This window comes from Macrobrachium rosenbergii, chromosome 54 (genome assembly GCF_040412425.1).
Source record: "Macrobrachium rosenbergii isolate ZJJX-2024 chromosome 54, ASM4041242v1, whole genome shotgun sequence".
Taxonomy (NCBI): domain Eukaryota; kingdom Metazoa; phylum Arthropoda; class Malacostraca; order Decapoda; family Palaemonidae; genus Macrobrachium; species Macrobrachium rosenbergii.
In genome coordinates this window covers 13,465,103-13,484,304 of record NC_089794.1, presented here as the reverse complement: position 1 = coordinate 13,484,304, position 19,202 = coordinate 13,465,103, and the positions used below count along the sequence as shown (strand labels likewise).

Genomic DNA, 19,202 nt, shown 5'->3' with positions numbered 1-19,202 from the left:
TCTAGAAATTTTTATCTATCTATCTATCCTTTCTACTTTTATATTTATCTACTCGTCTCAGTCACAAAGCAAAGACAAAACACACGCACTCAGTTGTAGCCACTATCTTTTTCACTTTGCGAAGATGACCGTCTGGAGAATATATCAGAATATATCAGGTTTTATCATCTGGTATGAACGGCAGAGGGTCACAATGAGACCAGGGTGGCCAGAGTTTTCAGTGATTGATTGAGTGATTGATTTGATTACCCAATGTTTTCCTACAATTTATTTTCCAGTTTTAAAATTCACCCAAGTGTTGTCTTCTTACTTTTCCATATTTTCAAGTTCATCAGTTATTTCCAGTTAAAGACCCATTCCATAACAAAGACATAATATTATTTAACTTGCAACAGACCCTAGTGACAAGCCTGTCTTGAGTGGTAGTGAGTCACATTGAGACCAGAGCGACCGTATGGAGTGTCACCTCCCCATATTCGCGAGCTGATTACCATCCAATTTCGAACCCCATTCAACAGGCGCGGCCGAAGTAACAACCCTTTAACAAGAGCCTTAATCAGACAATTTACTTCGACAGAGTTCTCTCCTTCCGTCACCAGATGTCAGCACCATCATCCTCATCATCATCATCACCATCACCATCATCATCATCATCACGGCTGATCTATTCCCGTCTCCCGATGTCTCAATCGTCGTCAGTTTCAATTTCAACTCCGGTAAATTGACTGTTATCAGCCCCGGGGGGATGGGGGATGGTGATTCGGAACGACCAAGGCTCATTGTCTCGAAATTGCACATTTCTCCTTCAGATTTTTTATCCTTTTTTTTTCCTTATTCTTTTAAATATCTTTTTAAAATTCAGCAGCATATTTTAAGGGAAAATTTAAGTGAACAGTACAGTAAATTAAAATAATATAAACTAAATAGATGTTTTAAACATTCAGTAGAATGTTTTACTGGACAATTTCAGTGAACATTGCGGCAAATAAAAATATCATAAACGAAATGAATAATGAATGAAATGAATATCAGATCTGCACTGTTCTTTGAAGATGAATTTCTTAGATTCTGTAGATAATTGTACGAATGAATAGTCAATGAAGGAATGAATGATAGCAAGGATGAATAAAAGATGAAATGAATAAGAGATATGCGACGTTCTTCGAAGGTCGAGTTGCCAGATGATGGAACTGAATGAAATGAATTGTGAATGAAATAAAAAGTAACAGTTGAGAAAGAAATGAAAAATACACCAGATGAATGTTGGGTTTGAGTAATCTTTTGAAGACTGATTTGACAATCACTGAAAATAAATGACAGTGATATACAAGGAAATATAATGAAATTAAGATCAGATGCTGAATCGAAATGCAATAAGTAGTAAAGTAAATACGGAACAATACACGTAGTTAATAATAAAGGAAATGAATAGCAGATTGTCTTGTTAGACAACACCAAAAAAATGGAGGCATATTTTTTGTTGAAAAATATGCAAGCACACACACATACACAGATATATATATATATATATATATATATATATATATATATATATATATATATATATATATATATATATATATATATATATATATATATATATATATACTATATATATATGAATGAATTTTATCACATCACCGTGATTCATACACAAGCATTAAGCTACAAACGTCCTTTAATATCCAATTCGTTCTACCTCGGAAATAATATATTTTCATATAAATTAACACATCACCGTCATTTTATATGCACGAGCATTGCTACAGAAGTCCGAGGTAGAACAGATTAGATATTAAACGACACTTGCAGCTAAATGTGTGTGTATATATATATATATATATATATATATATATATATATATATATATATATATATATATATATATATATATATATATATATATATATATATATATATATATATATATATATATTATATATATATATATATTTCACACACACAAAAACACAATATTTCGAAATAAAATATCATAAAATAAAACCTGGCGTGTTTGCCTGAGCCAAACGATACGCGTAGTGTGCCTTGAACAGTACGTATTCCATACGAGCGGCAGAATAGGAGGTGGCCGTAGCAGAAGGAAATACATTTAAGAAATATATTCAGCAGTTATATTCCAGAAAAACATTCTCTCCTCTATTGAAAACACACAGTTACGTTAAACAGCTACGTCACAGTTTTCGTGCCCAAATACCAAATTCCTGTAAAGGCTGGAAAAAATGGCTGCGATTTTTTCCATGGGGCCGAGAAATCGCATCCATTTCTTTCGTTGGGTAGACATGCGTCTGGCAGTGACGGTCTATATCCCGTAAAATACTTTTTCCCTTTGGCGCTCCGTATGCAAAATCGCGCAAATAAACAGGGGAAGTTTGAACTGCGACACGCTTACAGCAAGGACCATGTTTGATACAGAATAGGCCTTCCTTTCTGCACCATCGTTTTTGCATTTTTATTTTAGTAAATGCTTTAGTAAAAGGTTGTTAAAACAAATGGACATTGCATACTCTCATAAAATGTGAAAGTAAATGCAGTCTTTTTCAAACGAAATACGTTAAGGTAATAAATTGTGTCAAACTGTGATAGACTGAAAAATTTATACATTAAGAGTGACATGTGTATGATACCTTATTCCACACTGGTAATAAATAGAATAGAAAATACTCTTGGTAGCGTGAGTCTTGAAATGGAGACTCAGATCCACAGTTCCTTATGTGTGCATATATTTGAAGATAAATCTGTACAGAGAGCTTTCATTTGAAGATAAATCTGTACAGAGAGCTTTCATTTAAAGCTAAATCTGTAAAGAGAGCTTTCATTTAAAGATAAATCTGTAGAGAGAGCTTTCATTTAAAGATAAATCTGTACAGAGAACTTTCATTTAAAGATAAATCTGTACAGAGAGCTTTCATTTAAAGATAAATCTGTACAGAGAGCTTTCATTTAAAGATAAGTCTGTACAGAGAGCTTTCGGGAATCTGTTTGAAAAGGGGAATCGAACAGATTCCTGAAAGCTCTCTGTACAGATTTATCTTTAAATATATGTACATATACATAACTGTAGATTTGTATCTCCAATAAATAGAATCTCGTCAAATACAAAGCATTAACATTGCTCTTTTCTCTGATAGAAAAAAATAGAAAAATGGACGAACGAAAACACTGTTAAAGCAATATCAAATGCTTGCTGGTGCAGTGGCACAAAATTAATTAATGTCATATTGTCACAAGCATTATTTTCCAGTTATTAACATCAATGGTCGTGAAAACAATTTGATGATAAATTCATTGTTCAACAATGCAAATTATGGTTGTTTTTAATATATTTTTATCTTGGTAAATTATATATATTATAAATGTGTGTGTGTATTCATATATATATATATATATTTATATTAATATATATATAATATATATACTATATATATATATATATATATATATATATATATATATATATATATGAGTGTGTGTGTGTGTGTCCCCTAGAGGGATTTGGCTCCTTAGCATGAAATGGGATAAAGGTTCCAGCACCATGCCCTTATTCCCTCTGGTTGAAACCCACAAAAGTCGAGTAACCACAAAATGTTAAATTCCTTGCTTAATTCAATAGAGGCGCTATGTGTTTTTTAGTAAACGTGTATTATCTGTTTCATTTCGAAAGGATGAGAGAGATAGCGGTAGAGAAATAAAATGACTTTTTTGCTAAGTCTTCATTGTAGAAAATAACCTATTTAATTCCGTACCTTTGTAATCAATAGCTTTCTCAGACAAAGTAAGAATTTACAATAAAATAAAAACTGGCTTGGTTGCCCTACTCGGACAATACTCATATTGATATTTTCTGGACAAAACGAATTCTATACAAGCAAGAGAACCGGACAGTACACGAATCAAAAGGAAATAAATTCAAGAAATATATTCGGAAGTTACAGTCTAGAAACATATATTTCCCCCCTCGGAAACACACTTACGTTTCACAGTTACGTCAAACCTTTCGGTTCCAAGTGCCTCTGAATACGTGGGAAAAACGACAGTACATTTTTATAGGAAGAAATCTCTTCCATTTCTTTTTTTCTGTGTACATGCGTCTGGCAGTGACGGTCTATTTCTGGAAAATACTTTTTCCCTTTGGCGCTCCGCATGCTGATAAAAAGCAGAGTTTGTATTGCAACACGACTAGAACAGGGTTGGTCTGCGACCCCGAATATGCTTTCCTGACACATATTTCGTTTAACTTGAATGTTTCGTATTGTTTTTGTCGCTGTTTAAGCCTGCAGTTGTTGTCTAAGCGTTTATATATGTGCAACTTTATTTTTATTTGTAAAAATTCGGCATGCGCTCTGCATGCAAGCTCAGTGGAAAGGAGGTATCGCAATACTCTAAAGACTTATAATTTATGTGATGTCTAAGTTGAGTACATCATTCTATATTCACTAAGTATAAAGTCTGAGATTATTAAACATCAAGAAAATTAATTTTTCTCTACATGCATCTTGCTTAATGAAATGCTAATAAAATAGGAACATTTTCAGGTGTCATTCCAACAAAATAGGAATATTCTCAGGTGTCATTCCATCAACGATAATTGATTTAAATGAGGGAATAATTTACCACGAAATATCAACGACAATTGATTTGAATGAGAGAATAATTTACAATGAAATATCTAGCATTAATAATCCATCTTGAGTTTTATTCCTTTTCAGATACACTCCTCAAGCCTTGGCGATGATCCTGTGTACAGTAGTAACATCAACCCTCAAACACTCGCAGTGGCCGCTTCTTGTCCTGAGGAGGACTTCAACTCATGGCCACTTCTTCCTAAGAAAACTTTGCTACGATCCCAGCCACTGGACGTTTATGAATCTTTCGTCTCACAAAAAGGATGACTCTGACTGACGACCCTTGACTCCCAACACCAGGCCTCATGGGGCAGAGTTGTTGACCGGGTACTAAGCAAGCTGACTGCTCTGGTACACAGCCACAGGCTAGGTATGGGGTGACGTGAACTGAAGCAAGCAACCAGCTTCAGCCTCCCCGGTCGACTTTTAACAAGAACAAGAGCATCGACATCAACAATGCATTACAGGAAGAAACAAAATCATCGGTGGGATGTGTCCCATCTCCTCTCAGATTTTTCATCTTTGTTTTTTTTTCTATGCATATTAAGTATTACAAATAACTATTTCCAGGGATGATATACATTGTTATTGTAACGCCAGTCTACGTAAGCTGATCAGTCTATGAATCAGTCTTCCCATTTTTATGTTTATTAATTTTGAAATTCAGTTCTCATTAGCTTGAGCTATCATAGACTGACAACAAACCTTAATTGAGATTTTTGTCTTACAACGTTCGTTAAGGTAGTTCACTGGACATACTAGTTAATCTGCAGTAAGAGATGACATTAATCATGTAATGTTTTTACGCTTGATTTTTTACTGAGGAAAAAAGGGGGCGTTGCTTGATTGCCTGCCTAAGAGAGACAGACAGACAAACAGATAGGTATGCATGGTTCATTGAACTCTCAAACTTATACATGATGTGTATACATATATTACACACAAATAAATCATCATATTTTTCAGAACTAACCAGAGTGACCAACTTTAATCATTGAATAACTCTTGTGCATGCAATCTTCATAGGTAGAGAATGATGCAGAACAGAAGAGAAGAAAGTGGGGCAACCCCATTGCTCCTATGGCGATCACGAAAGTCCTCTTTACTATTAATGGAATTGAAAATCTCTTATCCTACACGTTGATATAGTAGCACGCACTAGTCCTTTTGGTCACAGGCTATGAACAGATATAGTACTGGGAAGATGGTTAAACAGTGTGTTCCTAAGATGGTTTAAATTACCCCTAGGAGCTATTGACCGCCGGAAAAGGAGATTTACACCCTCAACATTGACGAATAAAACCTCTGAAACAGGCGGCAATAATGCCATCATCTCGGCGGACTCAGAAAGCCACGTGAACGTTATTTGGTTTCAGCCACGATCACTTCCACGCGCCTGGCAATCCTCACTTCCATGTTTCTCCTATATTTGGAGGAAGGAGGGCAACGTATCCTAAATAGAGCGAGTAAAATGCAAAACGGATAAGAGGGAACGCATCGGCAGCATAGAAATGGCACCGCCAGTGATGCTACTCTTCCTTTTGCTGCATTGGAATGGGGAGACATGTCAGCTACACTGGCCAAGACTCCCAGAGCCCGAGAGATAAGAGTTTTTTGCCCCGGGCGTTAGGCAAATCAAAACATGGCGGAAGCTGAGATTTCGGTGAGAGATTTAGAGATTTGACTTCTTTCAAGCTCGGAGTTGAGTTTTTGGCATATGACCTCCGTTGTAGAACTAGAATTCCGTATATGATTTCAGTTATACGGGTAGAATTCTGTATATGATTCATTTATAAAGCTAGAATTCCGTATATGATTTCAATTATAGAGTTAGAAGCCTGCATATGATTTCAGTTATAAAGTTGGAATTCTGTGTATGATTTCAGTTATAAAGTTGGAATTCTGTATATGATTTCTGTTATAGAGTTGGAATTATGTATAGGATTTCAGTTACAGAGTTGGAATTCTGTATTTTAGTTACTAGAGTTGAAGTTCTGTGTATGATTTCAGTTATAGAGTTAGAATTCTGTATATGACTTTAGTTTTAGAGCTAGAATTCCATATATGATATTAGTTATAGAGCTAGAATTCTGTATATAATTTCAGTTATGGAGTTAGAATTCTGTATATGATTTCAGTTACAGAGTTGGAATTCTGTATTTTAGTTGCTAGAGTTAAAGTTCTGTGTATGATTTCAGTTATAGAGTTAGAATTCTGTATATGATTTCAGTTATGAAGTTGGATTTCTGTATATGATTTCAGTTACAGAGTTGGAATTCTGTATTTTAGTTACTAGATTTAAAGTTCTGTTTATGATTTCAGTTATAGAGTTAGAATTCTGTATATGATTTCAGTCATAGAGCTAGAATTCCGTATAGTATTTCAGTTATAGAGTTAGAATTTTGTTTCTGATTTAAGTTAAGAAGTAAAGATTTCATAAATGATTCGAGTAACTGAGAATTCTAGAAGACATTTGCTTGACATTTACTGAGAATTCGGTAAATGATCTCAATTACAAACCGAGATTTCTGTAACTGATTTCAATTCGGGATTGAGAATCATAAATTTCTTCAGTTGGAAACAAAGAATTCGGGGATCTTTCCTAGATAGTGACCCCCAAGGGTTGCAACCCGGTATGTATCCACCCTTGCGGCGTGTTTAGTACAAGCCCGTTGGGGGATTACTGTAAAATAATAAACAAAAGACTGTAAATATCATAAAGGTAATGACCCCAAAAATATCAGTCCTAGAGAACGACCCCCCGAACTTTGTTGGGTATCACTATCTAGGAAAGATCAAAATTCTATTGATGACTTAAGTAAATGGCTTGAAATTCTAGACACCTCAGAGAATGTCGTATGACCTTCCATATATTGCAAACGCTTTGCAATGCGGACGAGAGTCAGCACCGCTGAATAGGCCTAATCCTGCAATAAACGTTTTTTTTTATGTTTTAAAAATTCAGGTGCCACTTTTTTAGTTTTATATAAGATTACATAATTGGAATTTGAGAGGCCCTTTTTGGACTGTGGAATCATATTAACAGTTAGTTATTAGCAACATAATTTTTACATTTTCTACAGTAAAATTATATCTTAATTTTCATTCTATATACTAAAGAACGCCATCACAGGAATTTCATATCATAGAAAAGTTAAATAGATTGATTGCAAGAAATTCCAGAATTCTGTTATTTAATGTAATTTCTTTACATCAAAAATATTTTTGTCTTTAGAATGAGCCTGATTAGTTTGTTAGTCGCTTAATAAGAATTTCTCGAAAAAATTTTAATATACTGTAAAATTCTCATTTTCCAGTTCAGCAATTTAGAGCAAAACATGAAATAAATACCACAAGAAAATATAAATTAAAAAAAATACTAGTATGGTGTTTTGCATTGCTTAAGGTATGTGTGAGGACCCTCCATATAAGGCAAACTTTTCTGCAATGCAAACGAGATTTGGTACCATTGAATAATCATGAATCGTTCTTCTTCTTCTTTTTTTTCAACCTAAGATGCCACTTTTTATTTTTTTATAAGTTTCGTTACTTTAATTCAGCATGAGAAAAGTTGGTATGTTATAAAATCATTACAGAGAATTAGAATTACTACAGTGTGCTACATGAATGATTAACCCCAATCAGACCAATTCACATGGCGAAACATTTTATTTAAGGAAACTGCAATATATAAGAAAATTTTTGCATTTCTTGCAACTGACCTACCTACTTGGGTCTGGCTGGGTGTTAGTCACTCGCTTAGCACATAATTCAAAAAAATTGCAGTTCATTACAAAATTTTCACTGTATTTCCAGTTTAGCAGTATACAGCAAAACATAAAAATGAGGAATAGCAGAAATTAGTTTGTTATAACATTTTTCAATTTTTTTAATGATTGCATTTCCTGTAATAGTCATCCGAACTTTATTTCATTCACATTATAGGCGCCTTTAAAAATAATCTTAAATGCAGAGAAACGCGAAAAAATTAGAAACTTAAAAATAAATTCAGGAGTTTCATTTTTTTCCCAACAGCAACGCATAAAGTGAGAGGAACTCGGAAATTAATTTGTTATAAAAATTTCCAATTTTTTGAATGATTGCATTTTCTTTGATAGTCATCAGAAGTTCATTTTGATAGTCATCAGAAGTTCATTTCATTCATTATAAGCGCCTTTAATAGTCTTAAATACAGAGGAATGCGAAAAAAAAACTAAAACAAAAAAAAGGTCTAAAATTCAGGAGTTTTTTTTTACAAACAGCAATGCAAAAAGTGAGAGGAACTCACGACACGCTGTTAGTTTAGTCGGGAATTGTATACCGTTTTCGGTTGGTCGAGAAAAATTACTCTAATTCGAGTTCTAGCGGGTTGTTTCATTCTTGTTACCATGGTAACCACTGTACACAAACGGCCGTGGATTTATTTCAAGATAAAAACTATTTTCTTATTAGAATAGCACACAGAATAAATTTCTCTTATAAGTGTAAATGAAGCATATGGGTATATTTATTAAATTTTTAATATTAAAAGATCAAGAGACATTTTCTGATTGCCATCATTAAAGCATATCTTCAAAGGGTGATTGCTGATGTTTTGGCGATTCTGCTCTTCGTATCAGGTTATGGCAACAACGGCGTCTCGTAAACAAACGTTCCATTTATGAACTTGGAATTTGTACTAAATCATTGTTATTGCAAGCAATGTCACAATTAGCTTAATTTCAGGTTACGTTTATAGTAAACACGTTAGATCATTGTCAATCTCACATTATTACGCCTATTGTCATTGATAATTCTAGGAACAAGTGGCGTTTTACTATGTCTACGAAACAGTTTTGCAACACTCTTGTCACCATTTTGCAACACTCTTCTGCAGTTGTTTACATAATTTATCCATCCTCACATTAAATTAGAAAAACTGTCTGAGTACCATACAGTTATAATGATATTACGGAGCAATATCTTCCCTTACATAAATGGGAAGGCTTTATAGTAAATTTATTTACAAGAGGAATGTCATGGTTTCCACAGATTGAGGTTATTTGCATAAAAAACAGACGAATTTTGGCAGCATCGCCAAAATAAGGATATACTATTAAGAAAGCATCTTAGCTATGGTATCCGCGGCAAAATCTCTCCTAGTCTTCTATTATAGTTATGTAATAAATTTTTATCGAGGCTTTATTTATACTTGAATGGGTTTTCATTCTGCGTCCTTTTTTTCATCACATGAAACAGTTTTACACTTCAGCGCTCTGTGTAAACATTAGGTTGTCTTGGTAACAGCTATGAGACAACTTAATCAGAATTTTATTTACAGTCGTTGTTGCCAGCCAGTCGAAACTCAGCATATGTTCCCCGCCTAAACTATGAGTATTTGTAGAGTTTTTGTAGAGTTACTCTGCCTTATGCGTTGCTGTTTTTCTAGGCTGCTCTTACAGAAGAGGGGATTGGACTCAGAAACCATCCTTACTTGAAAAGAGGAAGTTGAGAGTAACAAAGCCATATCAATTCCTATGAAGGCAGAAATCTAGCTTTGCCAAATGGGAATTCAGCGAAGAGCTTCAACATTGATTTCACTTCTAACCTAGAAATGGTAACCGTTTTAAGGTTTTTCAAAATTTGTTATTTTCCAGTTAAAAACCGAAAATTATCTAAAAGATCTTAATTTTTTAACTAATTATGATAATTTCATGAAAATATTTTTAAAATTGTCACTATCCTTTCTAATCATAAATGTGAGAAATGGGAAAATGAGCTTTTTTTCTGATAGAAATTGAAGATATTGTATTAAGAATTCGATCTTTTTATATAGATACGTGATATTTTTCAGCGCAATCGAGTTTTCTGTACGGCCGCTACAGCATATAATCAAGGCCACCGAAAATAGATCTATTTTCGGTGATCTCGGTATAGTGCTGTATGAGCCGCGGCCCATGAAACTTTAACCACGGCCCGGTGGTGGCCTGGCCTACATCGTTGCCAGACGCACGATCATGGCTAACTTTAACCTTAAATAAAATAAAAACTACTGAGGCTAGAGGACTGCAATTTGGTATGTTTAATGATTGGAGGATGGATGATCAACATACCAATTTGCAGCCCTCTAGCCACAGTAGTTTTTAAGATCTGAGGGCGAACAGGAAAAGTGCGGACAGAATAAAGTGCGGGCGGACAGACAAAGTCGGCACAATAGTTTTCTTTTCAGGAAACTAAGAATGTATCATATTTTTACTTAGAAAACTGACAACGGGAGAACTAATTTTGTTAACTTATGTAACACTGCACCTTGTCGATTAGGCCAAGAACCTATGTCATGTAGTTTTGTATTTTAGTGTTTTCATCTCTGCAAGAAGCTAAAATTTTCTGTCAAATATGCTTGTTTACTTCTGTCTGTCTCCTTTGTAACTGAATCTGTAACTGAATCACTCCAACGAGTATGATTCCCCATGATATGCTCCCAACTTGGTCGCCCCAGTCATTAGAAATTTACATATGTTTTACGTGTTAGATCGCATAGCTTGCATACATACCATGAGTGGTGTGCTCGATTGAGCTATAATTCTAGTAGCGTTAACCCTTATGCTTGATATATTGCTTCTCAAGAGACATTTTGGTGTCACTCATCAAGGACTGGAATCATTCCATCAATCAGTCATTCTCAAAGAGGCATTTCTCCCGTGTGTATGTACTTGTGTTTATCGGGAGCGTTCTTTCCAATCAAATCTTGCAAAAACAGGCACGATTTGAAGGTCCTTTCAGGATCCACGCACGCGTCCTGCAATTTAATTTGCATACGCTTAATTCGCTCTTTAATGCATCACCTGAGAGAGAGAGAGAGAGAGAGAGAGAGAGAGAGAGAGAGAGAGACATAATTCTCCACCGATGACGATCGACATTATAACCGCCTTTAGAAATCGGGGCAGAAATATGACCCTGATTTGCATGGAGCGCCGCTGAACAGTCGTCAGTGCTACTCGGCTCCTTCGCCACTTTATGGGTGTCACAAATAAGGCCACATGTGACAGCCAGCCTTCCCTTCCTAATGGCCTATCACGTAATGTGCCTAAAAGCTTACAAATTCCCTCCCTCCCTCAGTTGTTGCTACCGCCCCCCCACACCCACCCCCTTTCTTCCTTCCCTCCCTCGAGGAGAATAGTCGGAAGAATTACACCACCCCGTAATGGCAGATAAAGGCCGGTCCAACTGGTGCATCAGAAGGCGTTATGAAGGAAAGTGTTGTGAGGTTTTAAATGGAACCATCTTTTTTTATATATCGCGCGTGCGTGCGTGTGTGTGTGTGTGTGTGTGTGTGTGTGCGTTTGTGTGTGTCGGGGTAGTGGGGGGTGTAAAGGGGAGGGGGATGGGACAAGAATTTCGGGCTTCTTGATAAAAGGTTTCCACGTCTTCTTTTTATTTCAGATTGCAGTTCTTGCACCAGCTGCTTCAAAGAGTGTGTGCAAGTGCTTGCTGAATTTGTTATAAGATATCATGAAGGAAAATGTTGTGGGGTATTAAATAGCACAGAGATTTTTATCATACTTATGGCAAGAGACAGTAACTTCAGATTTTTGGGATACTTGAGACAGTGGGCATCTTTTTAGGATATTATAGTGATTATTGGTTATTTCTTATTTCCTTTAATTTTTTCTTTTGTTTGTTCTCAAAGTTGGTGTTACATTGCTTGCCTTTCATTTTATTCGTGTGTTCTTCACTGAGTATTTTTACTTACTGCTCTCAGTTTTTGCTTGCCTTTTCTGTATATTTTCTTTAAAGTAATGGTTAAGTTTGAGAGTTATTGTTCAGCTCGTGTTCAAATCAGAGAAATTAAGATATGGAGTTAATGAAGCAGTTTATATCCAAGTACAAAAAATGATCGAGCAAGCTGGGAAAATGATTAGAGGTTCTGTAGAGGTTACTGACGTTGAAAATGAAAATATATAATTAGGTCAGAACAATGAAACCATTTATTATTAATTAATTAACTAGTTCATTTTAAGTACAAAAGTATTCACATTTAAAAAAATATATAAATGACTAGGTTAGAACATCAACAAAGCCATTTATTGTTGATAATAATTGTAAAAAGGAATGAGGTTAGAACAAATATAAAAGCGTTTATTATTAATTAAAATAGACTAATTAATTTTAAGCATAAAAGTATTCACGTTTTAAAAAAATTATAAATAACTAGGTTAGAATTTACAAAACCATTTACTTTCAATAACAATAATAACAGATCATAACAAAATAAAAAAAATTGAAAATAACAATCACAAGACCTTAACCAGCATCACCCCTTGCTATCTCCCGCAACAGAATTACCGATGGCAGATTCAACAGCAGCAGCAGCATCATTTATGCACCAGAAAAGAGAGAGAGAGGGAGGGAGGCCGTAAAACGAATTTGGCTGCCACAGTCCCGCGGAAGCTGCGTCTCCTCCTGCCCGGGATATTTCATCTCCCTTACCATTAGCGAGATGAATATTCAAGGGTAAATTGTCTCTAGGGGACGGCTTTCCCCCCCAGAACCAGCAATGAGGCTGAATTATGTATGAAGAGATTCCAGGGCGAAATTTTGATAGTGGGCGAGTCAAGTTTTGATTTTACACTCTATTGATAGTTCGGCTGGATAAGGAGGTTGGTGCAGATGGCAATTGTTTGTCCGTACGGGGAAGTTTTATGGCCAAGAACACCTGGATTATTAATATGGAGGTCAGCAGTTCGTCAGTACAGGATTACTCCGTGGCACAGGGCGCCTGGAAAGGTGACCTTAGATGTTAAAAGTAAGTCAATATAGAATATATATCGTTGCGTGGTATATTTGGAAGGTTGATTTATAGGTGAGCAGTAGCCAGTATGTAAATGTTTTGTTGCGAGACATATGCAAGACACACCTGAAAAGTTACCTTTGATGTTAACAGTATATCATTATACTATTATTCTATGGTAAGGTATATTGTCAGCGTGGGAATGCCTAATTGCACAGCATATTTAGAAAGGTGATTGGAATTTCATCAGCTAATCTTCAGGATCAGTTTACAATCTTACTTGTTAATAACATACTTTACCTGTTTGTCAATATTAGTGGTTAAAATGTCAAAATATTGATAAATCTACGGTCCGGGAACACAGAGTTGTAATTTCTTATGGTTACAGGAGGGAAACGATTTAAAATTCTTGTTCCACGTTCGATGAGGATCAAAAATATTCTATTTATTTGTTCCAACAAACAAACAAATAAGCAGGTGAACGTGTAGAAATTGTCCAACTGTGTTAGCAAAGGCAAATAGACTGATTGACTGCTTTCATGCACAAATCTGCCTTTTCAACAGTTATTTTCATCGACATTGAAAACACCCATTGTATGATCACACGATCAAAAATGAAAAACAAATCAAATCTCCTTACTTATAAATGCTTAAAATAAATATCTGTACATAAATGTATACTTATAGATAGCCTCGACACTTATATCCCTATAATAACGATTAAAACTTTTAATAGCATTCTGGACGAGTCGGTATTAAAACGCGTCATGACACGTTTCAACCTGGGAGACTGGCTGGCGTCAGACTTTGTCATAAATGCTAATGACATTTATCGTATATTAATGGCCATTTGCATACGTTGAATATTAATCTCGATTCCGAAGGCAACGTCGTATTTTCTCGTCCTCATAATACTCACTTGACACTCCTGCGCTTCCGTGTGATCCATCCTTATGCTGTAATGAGTTACAAGACTCTGATGAACGTGCAACACTTTCCCGATACCTGATTAATTCGATCAGAGGGATGGTTATTATTATTATTATTATTATTATTATTAGTAGTAGTAGTAGTAGTGGTGGTATTAGCATTACGAAACTTACTCATAGTGAACAAGCTCATAGGGCCATTGACTTGAAATTCAAGATTCCAAAGAATTTGTTGGTTTCAACCTCCCACCGCAGACCCCACACCGCATCAGTAACTGATCATGATACGGAGCCACTGATTTTTCATCGCCCTTGGGGAGGCGCGAACTCATGACATCTGAGTGGCATACCAAGACACCAACCACTATACCAGCGACTTGATAAAGATGTGATTCATATTATTAATGATGAATGTAGGATAGTAGTGATAATCGTAGTAAGTGAGGTAGGGTAGAAGTAATGATAATAATAATGATACTACTGATAATGATATACAAAACGCTATATATATACAGTATATATATATATATATATATATATATATATATATATATATATATATATATATATATATATATATATATATATATCCTTTCTTTTTGTAATGACGATAATCAGAGAGTTGTGAATCTCACATTGAAACTTGCCGTCGTCTAGCCCGACCCCCATTCTATTTCACTACTGGTTTTCCAGTCTAGATCTTTTATATCACCGACACTTTTGACGATTCGGATACACCAGCAATAACACCAAAAGCATCATAACAGTAATAGTGTTAATAATATGAGCCGTAAAGACAATAACACTACCGACCACCTCTGATTAAACAATACCGCAAGATATAACTCATAATCCGGGCTCAGAGAGTATAATTGCGTCCTTTAATGCGATTATAACCGAATAATTCTTGGACAATTATTATCCTATTAGGGGAAGCCTCTATCGCCCGCGTAAACACTCATGATACTGAGGTTTGACCCGGACATTTTATTTAATGCAATTTGATGCGTTTCGTGATACGTCTGGAGCATTCATGTCATCTATGTCTTGCGTTATGCATCACGGGTTGTGTAATGGTAATTATTTACTGTGTTCTAATGTTAATGTTTTATTTTGCATATTATGTATCATTTGATAGGTGTTGGTAATTTACACATATCAAATGATACATAAAACATAAGATTACGTTTTGTGAGTTGTGTGATGGTAAAGCATTAACTGTCCTGTAATGTGTAATGTTTTATATTGAGTATTGTGTGCTATGTGCTGGTAATTTGCATGTAATATTACAGCATGTACATTGAGTTATGTAATGGTATATCATTTACTTTATTAATATTAATGTTTTATTTTCAGTATTATTAGTTATGCGTTTGGAATTTACATATAAATTTTTGTTCTGGGGTTACGTATTGGTAATGTGTTTTTAATTTACATGCAATTTTTTTCTGTGAGTTACGTAATGGTAAATCATTTACTGCATTGTAATGTGTAATATTCTATTTTATGTGTTATGTGGTGTGTGCTGGTAATTTACATGTAATGTCATGTAGTATGGGTTATGTAATGGTAAATCATGTAATGTGTTTAATGTGTAACGTTCTGTATTGGTACTTTATTTGACATGCTTATACTATGGGCCATGTTTTATGTGTAGTTCATTTATGCAAGTTTATGTAATTATGTTGTGTGTTATGTGTTATGTACTAGTCACTGGCTTACCATAATTGTACTGAATACACTTATTCCTCAGGTAATGTATTTAAAGAAATTTTACGTTTTATTTTCTACAATTTTTGTGGTATACTTGGTAATTCATATACTTCCACTTTATGTGCTGTGTACTGGGAATTACTTCCAGTAATTTCATGAGTTATAATATTGTGATATGTACTAACTGCTGACTCTAACTTTTAAGCTATACATATATAGTAATTATGTTCATGTGTTATGTACTGGTGACTGATTTACTAGAATTTTATGTGCTATGAGTTATGTTCACACGTTTATGTGGTGTAATTAAGGGGTATATAGTTTATTTTTACCATCTGCGGTGGAAACCAGTTTTCAAGTTTTAATAGTAATTTATACAATGTATTCAACGATGTGTGTGAAGATAATTTATCACATTTGACCCAGCTGTAAGTCGGGAGAAACAGAAGGAAAACGAAAATTCCCAAGTTTCAGCATGCAATGCGCAAATTGCAAGAGATTATGTATTACAAAATTAATTACATGGAGTTTATTACGAACTGTCATTAATATGGTTGCAATTTACGTGCTCTTATTAAATGGAATTTTATGCGGTAATAATTTTTCCTGCTTAATTTAGTATAATCTGATCTGTAATTCATTTGGTAATAATTACATTCTAAATTCACATGCAGATTGATATCTAAATTCTATTAGTGTGTAATTTTATCTATCTCTCTCTCTCTCTCTCTCTCTCTCTCTCTATATATATATATATATATATATATATATATATATATATATATATATATATATATATATATATATATATATATATATATACTACTCGAACAACGATTTAAAATAGAAAGAGATTTGCACCGATGATAACATTACCTCAGTATTAATTCACGTGTAGATGGGAATCTGAAATACAATTTTCTAAAACACAGTATTACAATGGTACATTTCTGGGTCGATCGCCAAAGGGACCAGTGTAAAAATAGATATAACTGTAAATCAGTTTCAACATGGCCTCCAAATCTAATTTGCAAACAGTCTGGTATGAAAGTAAAAAAAAAAAAAGTCATGTGCCTTCATATGCACATGCCACATGTAAAGTATGTAGTGATTTCCTTCAGGTATTTTGTAAGAAAAGTTGTTTTTATGTGAAGCGCATTTCCTGTACGACAACTTTTGAACCAACGTGATTTTGGCACTGAATGACACAATATAAAGTGTCCATTTTAATTTAAAACAAATGAAAAATGCGCTGAAGTTTCTTCGGCGCAATCGAGTTTTCTGCACAGCGTATAAATGCTGTATGAAACTCTCAGCCACGGCCCATGAAACTCTCAGCAGCGGCCCATGAAACTTTCAGCCACGGCCCAGTGGTGGCCTGTGTTATTGGCACCCATAGCGATGCCATACGCACGATCATGGCTAACTTTAACCTTAACATAAAACTACAGAGGCTAGACGGCTGCTATTACGTATGTTTGATGATTGGAGGGTGGATGATCAATATACCAATTTGCAGCCCTTTAGCCTCAGTAGCTTTTAAGATCTGAGGACGGACAGAAAAAGTGCGGACGGACAGACAAATAGCCATCTCAGTAGTTTTCTTTTACAGAAAACTAAAAATGGCACTGAGTGACAAAAGACAAACTGTCCATCTTGATAACAGTTATGTATCCTTGTGAAAATGTTTCCAAACGTTCAGGAACCAGAATGATTTTCCTTGTGAAGGACACTGGACTGAGTGGCTGTCCTGTGGTCATTTCATAATCCGCAGAAACTTTCTAATCTCTCGGAATCCAAACGGATTTTACGAGTGAATGACGCTACATTTAGTGCCCAGTTCAAAAAACTATTTAATTTCATATGAACATATTTAAACTTCAGAAAACAGGAAGATTATGTTTGTGAATGGGAGTGGGTAAGGTTCTTTCAGTAGTTATTTCATAAGTACTGAATCCCGCAGGGGGGGTTGCTGTGCCACTAGTGCACCTCACGGGGTGCACTGTAGGCATTACTAAAGGTTCTTTGCAGCGTCTATTCGGCCCCCAGCTGCAACCCCTTTCATTCTTTTTACTGTACCTCCATTCATATTGTCTTTCTTCCATCTTGCTATCCACCCTCTCCTAACAATTGTTTCATAGTACAACTGCGAGGTTTTCCTCCTGTTACGCCTTTCAGACCTTTTACTGTCAGTTTACTTTCCAGCGCTGAATGACCTCATAGGTCCCAGTGCTTGGCCTTTGGCCTCAACTCTATATTCCATTCCATTCGTAGTGAAAAATTGCAAACTTGGAGAAACCAGAGAGATTTTGCCAGCAAACAACACGGGATAAGAACCGTTTCAGTGTCTATCTTGGACCTAGTAATCTCACTCTAAGCCTTTTCGTATTTAGAAAGAGAACGCTTTTGCCCGTAAATGGTTCTGCATTACGTCATCCTCTCACGGCCATTTCACAGCCTGCTAAAACGTTCTAAACTGAGGAACCAAAGTGATTTTGCCGGTGAATGACAATAGGCGAGTTGCTCGTTTCGGCGGAAGTGTTAATCATTACCCTGATGCATATATTTGCGTGCGTTAAAAGCGTGATCATACCCAAGCATATTAATGCAGCCGTTATTAGCATATGCTGTGAGGAATGGGAGTATGCTGGAATGGAAGGACACGGATTGGAGAGAGAGAGAGAGAGATAAATAGGAGAGATAGAAACAGGTATGAAAAATGTTTAGGAGAAGAAAGAAAGGAATATGGGGGTAGAGAGAGAGAGGAAAAAGGAGGAAAATTGAGAAGTAGAGACAGAGAGGCGACCCACAGTGCTTGCAGAATTACGGTTTTGCAACCAAGCTTACAAATTAGATATTAATGGAAATGTTCCTTAACAGGGGATGGCCACAAAGAAACAGTGAAACAACGGTCACTTCCACATTCTTATTTTCACAATTATTCGTAATTAAAGTCCCCCACACTAATACTTCCACAGCATGAGCTGCTTAATACGCATGCTCAGAAGCCTCATTAGCAGCTCATCGAATTCCTCTTTCGACACCGCATCATTCAGCTTCATGTTATCGTCTAACACAATCACAGATAAAGGTTAAAAATACGTAAGGCTCTTTAAAGCATGTTTGTGGAACCAATATATAAAATTG

The 19,202-nt window shown here is 35.3% G+C and overlaps 1 protein-coding gene across 2 annotated transcripts in view; it reads left to right on the top strand.

Annotated features, from left to right (window-relative positions):
- LOC136834762 (A-kinase anchor protein 7-like) overlaps positions 1 to 19,202 on the top strand; it is a 98,794-nt gene that overhangs the window by 31,111 nt on the left and 48,481 nt on the right. The window contains exons 3-4 of one of the 2 annotated variants that reach the window (XM_067097373.1): positions 4,728 to 6,306; positions 12,963 to 13,428. In XM_067097373.1, coding sequence (XP_066953474.1) covers positions 13,293 to 13,428 — 136 coding nt within the window. In that variant the 5' untranslated portion in view covers positions 4,728 to 6,306; positions 12,963 to 13,292. Of the gene's footprint in view, positions 1 to 4,727; positions 6,307 to 11,501; positions 13,429 to 19,202 lie in introns of those variants that run through there. The other variant, XM_067097374.1, reaches the window with a different exon arrangement.